General features: G+C 37.7%; 2 protein-coding genes across 3 annotated transcripts in view; one reads left to right on the top strand and one right to left on the bottom strand.

Moving 5' to 3' along the window:
- The window catches only part of LOC18051503 (transcription factor VOZ1), a 3,661-nt gene extending 450 nt beyond the window's left edge, over positions 1-3,211 (top strand). The window contains exons 2-5 of the mRNA XM_006446669.2: positions 282-534; positions 952-1,107; positions 1,583-2,096; positions 2,190-3,211. Of these exons, the coding sequence (XP_006446732.1) occupies positions 310-534; positions 952-1,107; positions 1,583-2,096; positions 2,190-2,746 (1,452 nt within the window). The 5' untranslated portion in view covers positions 282-309 and the 3' untranslated portion in view covers positions 2,747-3,211. The remainder of the gene's footprint in view (positions 1-281; positions 535-951; positions 1,108-1,582; positions 2,097-2,189) is intronic.
- Positions 3,212-4,080: 869 nt separating this feature from the next.
- On the bottom strand, positions 4,081-8,818 carry LOC18051504 (acyl-coenzyme A oxidase 3, peroxisomal). 2 transcript variants are annotated; one of them, XM_006446671.2, is made up of 13 exons: positions 8,074-8,818; positions 7,884-8,001; positions 7,694-7,801; positions 7,431-7,603; positions 7,222-7,321; positions 7,009-7,083; positions 6,745-6,875; positions 5,915-6,050; positions 5,714-5,833; positions 5,068-5,214; positions 4,880-4,984; positions 4,690-4,791; positions 4,081-4,487 (listed from the first exon to the last, which is right to left on the bottom strand). In XM_006446671.2, exons 1-13 carry the CDS (start codon positions 8,526-8,528, stop codon positions 4,242-4,244), a joined length of 2,016 nt encoding a protein of 671 aa, XP_006446734.1. In that variant the 5' UTR covers positions 8,529-8,818; the 3' UTR covers positions 4,081-4,241. The 2 variants fall into 2 exon arrangements, with proteins under 2 accessions (XP_006446734.1, XP_024046334.1); XM_024190566.1 differs by lacking the exon at positions 4,880-4,984.
- Positions 8,819-9,840: the final 1,022 nt, after the last annotated feature.

Below are 9,840 nucleotides of genomic sequence, written 5' to 3' on the forward strand. Positions count from 1 at the left end.
CGTTGTCTCATATCTTGTATTTATGCAATTCCATAAAAGAAACCCAGATATTGAAAATCCCAACTTAAGGAAGCTTTAGAGGTGAATTCAGCTTATTTTTTTATTAAAACTTTAATTTCATTTTAAAATGTGGAAATTGGACACCCAAAATTATTTTCCTCGTTTCTGGGTACGTGTATCTATTGACTTAATTTCTTTTTTTTTTTTCCAATTAAAATATTTGCTGCTTTTCTCTTTTTCCTTTTTAACTGTTTGCCGGCATTTTGTCGTTGATTTTGTAGGAATCGGAGTAGAAGGGGGTCGAATTCGATGCAGAGTGGTTCAAAGAGCAAGTGTGCATCTGCATCCCACCAGTTCTTGCTGGACAGTGCAAAGAACCGGCTTAATGATCTCCAAGAAAAGTTTGCTAATCTTAGAGTTGCTAGGAAGGAGGGTCGGGCAAATGATGTTGCAGTGTTGGAGGAGCAAGTCAATCAGATACTTCGAGAGTGGAACTCTGAGCTTAGTGCTCCATCCCCAGCCTCTTCATTACTAGTCTGTATCTAGAATTTCATCAACACTAGTTGTTTATGTCTTCAATTTTCATTAGAATAGGTAGATGTTATGCATTGCTTTTGAAATCTAAAGGATTGTATTTATTCTTACCTTGGATGAAGTAACATTTTGATCCATATCAAAATTCTTTTGGTGGATTGAATGTAAGTCTGTTAAGTTGAATTGTGTTTTATACTCAGGGATCCCTTTTGTGCCTTTTATGAAGTACCTTTTTTGACGGGTGCATTATTTTTTATGGGTGTTAGTCATGATGTACCCACCCCTTATCATGATCCTTCCAGTAAAGATTTTGTTGGATTGTAATGTATGTTCATGTGATGTTTTCTATACTCTGGCATTAAGCGTTCTTTGATACTGTATTAATTTATTTATTTTTCCTCATTGGGAATTCTGCAGGGTGGTAGTCTTGGATTATTCCCCAATGACATAGACCGTCTGCTACAATTAGGTGATGAGCAAGACGATGCCACCAGTCCATTAGCTGGATTTGCAGAGATGAAACCTCAGCCTGATGTCCAAGGCCATCCTGGCACAATGATGGCATTTCAAGAGGTGAGCTTTTCTTTCTTCATATTAGCATATTTTACATAAGACTGACTTAGTGCTATGGTATCATATCTTTTTTAATATGAACCTATTAAACATATGAAATTTAATAGTTTTCAAAAATAAAAATTGATTTCATATTGTATGTTTAGCAGTAATTTTGGATGTGAGAAGTTAGAAAATTTGGGTTTGAATTCAATTTCGGTTCAGATTGTATGAGTAAAAGTGCAACAATATGTAAAATTATGTGATGAAGATTTAATAATATTTTACATTTTGGACTTGTCCGTCAGGCCTCCTACCTACTTCCCCCTCCCAACCTCAAATTCTTTGGAGATTGCTCATTGTTATTTAAACTTCATTATCCAATAGGCTTCCAGCTCATTGCAGATTTCTTTAAAATGTGAAATTTATACTACTTTTCATTTTCATTCAAACAATAGAAACTTAATTGTCAGATTTAACCCTTTGTTTGTGCCAGGACTATGTGGTAAACAATGAGCTGCAGGGACATTGTTTCCAAGGGTTTGATAAATGTGAGGACTCTGCCTCAGGCTTGCACAACCCCACGGTTGGTATCTCGGGGTTAACTACTCAGTTGGATTATTCCCACTTAATATTTCGTCAAGAATTAGAGAATTTGCTTCTTGATGGTGTGAATGGTACTGAAGAATGTGAGAAGGATATTGGACCCAATAGTCTGCCTATCATCCATCCTCCACCATCTGCTTTTATGGGGCCAAAATGTGCACTTTGGGATTGTACTAGGCCCGCTCTAGGTTCTGAGTTGTTCGAGGACTACTGCAGCAACTTTCATGCTACCCTGGCTGTTAGTGAAGACTCTCCTGGTTTGACTCCAGTTCTGCGTCCCGGGGGCATTAACTTGAAGGATAGTTTACTTTTTAATGCTGTTAATGCTAGGGCACAGGGTAAGCGTGTGGGTATCCCTCATTGCGAGGGGGCAGCTACTACAAAATCTCCATGGAATGCTACAGGTACTACTACCCTTTTTCTTTGCCCATTTAATTTTGGTTTCTTGTTACCGTACCTTATTTTGCTCTGACTAATTGACTCCTCCGAATTTGCAGAGCTATTTGATCTTGCTTTACTTGAAGGTGAAACAATTAGAGAGTGGCTCTTTTTTGATAAGCATAGAAAGGCATTTGAGAGTGGAACAAGGAAGCAGAGGTCCTTGCCAGATCATAGTGGACGTGGTTGGCATGAATCAAGAAAGCTGGTTATGAAGGAGTTTGGGGGACAAAAGAGGTCCTATTACATGGACCCGCAACCTTCTGATGGTTTGGAGTGGCATTTATACGAGTATGAGATCATTGGCTTCGATGCGTATGCATTATATAGATTAGAAGTCAAGCTTGCCAGTGAGAAGAAGAGTCCCAAAGTAAAAGTAACAAAGGATTCACTTGCCGATCTGCAAAAGAAAATGGGACGGCTCACTGCTGATGTTCCTGTGGATAATAAATCCTCTTTCAAGGGCAAGATAGAGACTAATGGAAAAGTTGACTCGGCAACTGTTAATTCTTCTCAAAATGAAATGACTTCTGCTACTGAAATTCTGCATCATGGTTCAAGTAGTCCATACAAGTATCTTGCTGACAATTCGGCTGACTATTATCACAAGTATTGAGCAGTCTTGATTGAATGCAGAAACTCGTCAAATTTACCAAAATCTATACAACAGTGAATTTGCTGCCGCACAGTGTTGTGTTATGTCATCAGTACAACGACCTCCTTTTTAGCTTAAGGAGACATCAAAAGCATTATATTGTAGTTTTTTGATGCTATCCTGGATTTTCCTTACAGGATGGTTTTGATAGATAGATTGTCCATGTCTAGTTTGATGGGCTGCCCCTATATCTGACATTCTGGGCACAGAAGGAAACTGACAATAGTTGCTAATTATGGGATATGGGAAGGCAAAGATTTGCTGAAGACTGAAGTTGTTTCTTCCCTGCTTCTTGCAAAACTTGTCGTATATCACAACAAAAAACGTTTGACATTTGAATATGATTGATATGGCTTCAATACATATATATATATAAATTGAAATGATAGCTTTCCTTCTTGGGGCTAGTGATATATTGCTATAATATACGCCTATTCCTATTTGCTTTTCTTTCATACTCTGGAATATTGCATTTTTGCTAGTTGTTTCGATTGTGCTTGCACATACCGTTTTGCTTACACAGAGAACAGATATCTGATAATAGAATGTTAAAGACCTTGTTAGATCTGTAACTTGACGTATCAGTGATTTAGCTATTTCCCAATTGGCTTTTTACTTGTTTTAAGACCATTTTTATACTAACGCTCTACCCAGAAGTAAGGCGATAAAAATTTCTGGAGCTCTTCGGAAACAGACCTCACTTGCTATGTAGGAATTAGAAATTGACAAACCATGCAGTCTACATTAATGCCGGTCTCGCAAGATAAATCACCACCTCAATATTAAAATTTCATTCGGGTAGGTTAGGTGATCCCATAATAGAATCCATCGATATTTATTCTTTTAATGCAGCACATCTCAATATTAAAATTTCATTAGGATAAGTTAGGTGGTTAGAATCTATCCACATTTATTCTTTCAATGTAGCTATATAAATTATTTTTAAAATATAAGTTAACTATATACTGACTCACTTTAAATAAAAATTAATAAATTCCAGTATAAAATTCACCTACCCTATCATTAATCGGTCGCACCATCTCAACATAAGTTTTTCTCCATCTAGCTCACAGTGCGCAATGCTTTTAACCTCGTGCTTGTGAGTGCAACCCCCAGGCGGACGTTCTTTTTCCAAGTTATATGAGAGGACGTTATTATTTACAGTCAATTGCTGTATCATTTTATTATCATATTTTGATGAACAATTTGTTGCATTAACATTTCTCCTGCTACCAAGGTAGCAATTGGCTGGGTTTAGAAAACCCAAACAACATGATAACTGTGGACTGAACCAATAAAGTAATAGTAGTAATAGTAATAATAATAATAATAATGAACGGTTTGACAGAAAGTGTTCGGTAGAGTTATCTATGCTGCTCTTATTGCCGGAAGCAGAGAGCTTTGATCACTAAATCTTTTGCTTCATAGAAGTACGAGATACAGTATGGCACCTATACTACTGAACTGAGGACCAAGTATTTGCATCAATCCAGTCGAATGCTATAGGGCCCAAGAAAGCATCGGGAATGCCAAAGGAACTGACCAAGGCAAGTGCATGTGGTCGAATTTCGCTGCAGAGCTTTTGCACTTCGTTCCTCACAGCAGAAGCATTGTCTGTTGATAAATAACCATATCGTAGGAATGCAGCATCTTCTTCCAAACAGGTCAGAGCATACAAAGATCTCAACAGACCTAGGACATTCTGCAGAAGAAACAAAAGCGTAATGATGGGGACTGTAAATAGAACTCTTGATACACAAAACTTTCATCATAATCGAGTAAGCACACCCTATTCAATCACACAATATAATGCACTATATTTACTCCATTGAACGAAGCAACATGATATCAGAAATTAGATCTGGATTGCGAATAAGTTACAATGAAGTGCTGCCAGTATTTACCTTTAAAGAACCGCTAGATATAGTTGCCTCAGTATCAATAAAGGTTTGCAACATTGCTCGATCTGAGAATGCTCTTCCCAAGTCTTCAGCGAGCTGATAACTCTGGTGTGGGAAATTGAAAACCACAATTAGAAAAGAGAAGGGAAAAGGAAGGAGAAGCAGGAACTTGGTAAAATAACAGCGTCCTCACCAGCATGAGGGCGTAATCTTTACTTTGTCCCTCTGCTTGATGTTGGGACACTTTCATAACAAAGCGACTCAAGAGATCTCTCTCCCTTAAGCAGAATGCATCCATCTGACATGGGAAAACAGTTACCAATGTTCACAAACTTTAACGAATTACTTAATATAGCAATTAGAGCAGCTAATTATGCTTACTTGAAATTGGGTGGTCCTGAGGATCGAACTTGTAAGCTGAGACGGGATGACAGGGCAAGGCTTGTTCATGTGTTCCAATCCCAACCCTTGTAAAGGTCTATTTCTCTTCTGAGCCGCTAAATATTCTGCAAGAAGAGCCTTGCTAACCTGTTTTCACATATTTACCTCGTAAATACCAGTGCTTTGTAGACAGACTTCAAGAAAAGCAAAACAAAGTAGAAATATACTTCCATATTAATTCTTTGCATTAAGCAAAGAGAAGTTAGAAACTGGCAACTGAAAGCTTAAAATTTTTTTATACTAATCACAATTGGATATTGCTAAGTATACATTATGATCACAAGGATTCAACCTATATGACTCAAATGCTATAATCAGTTCCAAAGACACAAAATCTGCCAAATGCAAGGAGTCAAAATTATTCTTCAAACTCAAAGCTCCCAGCGTAGTTTAAGATAAATTGTGCCATTGGATAACAGTTAGGGTCTAGCATTTTCTCCATGTTAGAACACACAGACATGAACAAACCCTATGCACTACAAATGTCTCTAGGTGGTATCAGACAATTCATCTCTACGTCAAAACCTATATGTTATGTCCTTTGTAACAAAATTCATAAACCAAATGACTATGGACTTAAAAGTACCTGCTGCATCAGAACATTGTTGTCCCCTTCAAAAGTCAACTGCACATCAAATTCACCTTTTAAATGACCAACATGATTTTCAGTCTTCAGGCCTTGTCCTCCACAAGCTTCACGACATTCCTAAAAGATACAGTAATTTAGTTCCTGGTAGGAAACTATCCATAAATGTATTTAGCTCCATTTGTACTTGCAGTTTCTTACCTGTAGTGTTCGCATATTATGCCAGGTAAGAATGGCCTTGAATGCACTAGAAACAACGTGAATGGTTTTGTTTGATTGAGGCGTCCTATTCACATACATCATCTTCAAGTAATTTGCAGCACAACTAGCAGCGTATCTGCAGAAGAGGAAGGAATGACAAAAAGTGGGGAAGCAGTGAATTAGAGAAAGTAGTTTATCAGCTAATCACCAATAGATTAGTCAATAACAAGTATTTCATTAGTAGTTAACCACAAATATAACAGAAGCCATAAGGACATTAATATCAGCAGAATATCTATTGCTTAATACGTATGACATGTAGACACTTGCAACAATATAACCCTACCTAGGTATTGCAAACAGATAACTATTTGTAAGAACTTTTACATGTGCCAATGTAGTAGCAAATCCAGTACTGAAGTTACTAAATTCACAATACTCCAGCACTAGTCACCCAGTTGACAATACTACCAAAGCTGTTAAAATGTATATCCGTCAGTGTAAACTTGACCCCCTTTTACTGAAAGGACACCATAAATTACTGATTATCTATGTCATCCAAACCTCAATAGCTAGATTCAGCATGCAATGACACCATCTCCCAAAGAGAAAGAGGTCTAAGAATAAATGTGAGCACTGTGTTTTGCATTTGAAGAAACAAAACAAGGTCTATAAAATTATCCACAGGCTGACAATTCACAGAAATAATGAAAATGTCATTACTATTATATTTCTACATTCTCTCTGATGAAAGAATGAGAAAGAAGCGTGTATACCTAAGAATTCTAGCAAACATTTAAATTGCCAATACCAATGGTTTAGATGCTTACGTTTTAGCAAGAAGAGGCAATAATCGCCGTTGATGACTTGGGTAATCAAGCAACAGGACTTCAGGCCCGTTTGGTGTAATAGAGAAGGCTCGTCTTGACAATGAGTACCTTATTGCTATTGCTAAACCAATCTGATAAGAGAAGAATAATATAATATCAGTGATACTTTGGTTTAGATAACAGCCATCCTTGACCCCAAATTTATACACACATGCAAGGCAGAAGTGTGTCCAATTAACATGTCAACCAGGTTTAAATCATTACCTTTGCTTTGTAGACTGAGCTACCTGCAATAATTACCCGACCAGATGTTAAAGGGGCCATAAAAGCTGCAAACCTCTGAAACAGAATAAATAAAATACTTGCACTTAGGAAACCATTAGTTCAGAGTACAAAAAATATTTTTGTTTTTATCCAGTACAGTGAACTACAAGAAGCAGAAGAAAATGAGAAGCAATGCAATAACAAGGTAACGACCTGATCTGGGTCTTTTATTGAACTCAGGTACTGTCCATCGGGCGAAACATCAGCAACTGAATTCAACAAATTCTCTCTGGGGATTCGGACATTGTCAAACCTGAAAAAAGGATTGCAAAACTTTTGACTTGGCTCTCAAATTAGGATAAAGTTATTATGACAGTGACAGAAGATAAAACGGATCTAACAACAAAAATTCTTAATATTACCAGATTCGACCATTATCAACCCCATTCAATCCAATTTTATGACCACAATCAGCTATCCGGATATTGGGACAGATATTTCCAGCCGCATCCCTGATCTGGCAAATGAACGCATGAACCCCTTGATTTTTCCCATTAATTTCGAGCTGTGAAAAGACGATTGTATGCGTTGCATGCTGAACCGCAGTCGAACAAAACCATGTTAGTAACAGATTGCTTATCGAATACACGAAAATTTAGTAATGCTTTTTAAATAAAACCCTTACATTAGCTGCCCCACCGATCCAATACTTCTGAGCTGATTCACAGGGGGTGTTGATGATAAACTCTCCCGTATTTGCATCATATGTAGTGACAGTTTCAATTCCTCGAACCTAAAAACAATTAAGAAAAACAATTTTAAGATACACAAAGCAGCAGCGTCAAAAATGGAACCTTTCTTATTAACATACATACATTACTTCCGTGGCCCAATTCTGTCATTGCAAAGCAACCCAAGACCACATAATTTTCAGTGTCCCTCAGCCACTTCTCGTGGTGGCGCTGTGTACCGAAAAACTGAATGGCGCCTCCCCTGCAACCCCCTCTCCCATTATTAAAATCAATTTTAATATTAAAGAAAAACTTTAAATTATCTTTAATTTACCATAAAAAGAAGTGAACACCGATTTTAATCGCTAGCGAGTGGTCGAATATTCCGGTAACCTCAAGCAGCGCTAATTTTCTCAACTCGGCTTCTGCTCCTTTGGCAGTAAGCCATCCTTCAAAAACGCCGCGTTCAAGCAAATACGAGATTCGCTTCATCGTCATCTCTCGCTGCTGCTCCATCGTCTGATTGTAATCAGGCGCCACGTAGACCTTCTCTCCTCTTTTTCTCGGATTGAACAGCTTGCTCTGCACCATGAGATTGAACAGCCAGTCCCGCTCTTGCAAGTTGTGGCCGTCGAGTAGTTTCCGCATTTCCTTGAGGTCAAAATCGTAAACTTCATTGAGTTCCGGCGGGGAATAGCTCAGACACGCGTTTGTCGTGAGAATTTGATCCGAGTTTGGTTGTAAGAGATGATTTTTGATGATTATGGTTCTGTGAATGGCGCGATCCATTTTGTTTCTTTTCTATTTTTTTTCCTTTTTTTCTTAAATTAACCAAAGAGGATGATATAAATAAATTAAAGCGGAGAGTGTACAGCCTTCCCAAATGCGAAGCTTGGGTTCAATTATATGCACGAGGATTTGAAGTGACGGAAGCGTTTGATTTTACGCGCGAGGAGTTCGTTTGGGCGTGGGCGTCAACCCGTGGGTTTTGCCAGGTTAGCTGCATTCAGTCAACGGTAAATTGGATATTGATCGAACGGGACGATTTGGTTTGGCGGTGAAGAATAGTTACACTGCAACCGCTTCGATAATGATAAATAAATATTTAAATGTAATTAATTACGAGACGCGACGATGAAATTTGTTATTGGAAAACTGGATAATTACGAAAATATAAAAAAGGCGGGGAGGGGTCGAAAACGACCACCAAAGCTAATAGTCAAACACTACCCAAACCAACAATCGCTTTCACAATGATAATTTAATGTTTGTTGTTTTAAATTTTTTAAGCCAACGACACCGTAATGTCACAATACAGATGGCATCGAGTTTCACCACGCTTTTTCAAGGCGCACGTTTTCCTTTTTTAATTTTTTTTTTTCCCACAAAGAAAAGGAGCGGGAACTATTGTTTATCTGTCTAAACGGTAATTATTGTTGAAACCGCTCCGAATCAGGACAGCTGTTTTCTTGGTACACGTGCAAGCAAGTGGTTGGATAATCCCATCCATGCTGTAATTGTTACGTAAGCGTCATCTTATCTTATGTTTATCTCCAGTCGCCTTGGGACTCTAAAGTTGAACGGATTCTTGGATGGCGGGCGTTTTCCATCACACGAACATAACGCGTCACAATGGGCTAAAATTCGGGGTGGGCAAACGGTTCGATTTTTTACCAAACTGAATAGAATTTTTTAGTTCGGTTCGGTTTGATTCTATGAGAAAAAATTGAATGGTTCTTAAACAAACGAACCGATTGGTTTTTGTTTGGTTTGGTTTAATCGATTGGTTCAGTTATTAATTGAAAATAGGATAATTTTTAAGGACCTCCCTTAAAGTTTAGTGTATTAACACCTAGATAGAATGTATCGCTGTAATTAGAGATACCTCCCTTGCTGTTAGTTATCAGTTAGTTTGACAATTAGTAGACTCTTAAAATTACTAAAATAACATTCTCGCAAAAATGATAGACTACATCAAAATCAACAAAATCGATTTGGAACCATCTTTGAAAACCCATGTCAACAAAATCTTTGATTGTGTCTGAGCAGAGACAAAATCTTTGAAACCCACTTTAATAAACAAAATCTTTGAAAACCCACT

This window comes from Citrus clementina, unplaced genomic scaffold, assembly GCF_000493195.1.
Source record: "Citrus clementina cultivar Clemenules unplaced genomic scaffold, Citrus_clementina_v1.0 scaffold_2, whole genome shotgun sequence".
Taxonomy (NCBI): Eukaryota; Viridiplantae; Streptophyta; class Magnoliopsida; order Sapindales; family Rutaceae; genus Citrus; species Citrus x clementina.

Excerpts from the sequence above, each read along its gene's own strand:
- LOC18051504 (XM_006446671.2), bottom strand. The coding sequence starts at position 8,528 with ATGGATCGCGCCATTCACAGAACCATAATCATCAAAAATCATCTCTTA. Across the intron at positions 7,084-7,221 it reads CAATAAAAGACCCAGATCAG|AGGTTTGCAGCTTTTATGGC; the intron begins GTCGTTACCTTG and ends ATTCTGTTTCAG. Across the intron at positions 4,985-5,067 it reads TCAGGACCACCCAATTTCAA|ATGGATGCATTCTGCTTAAG; the intron begins GTAAGCATAATT and ends TTCCCATGTCAG.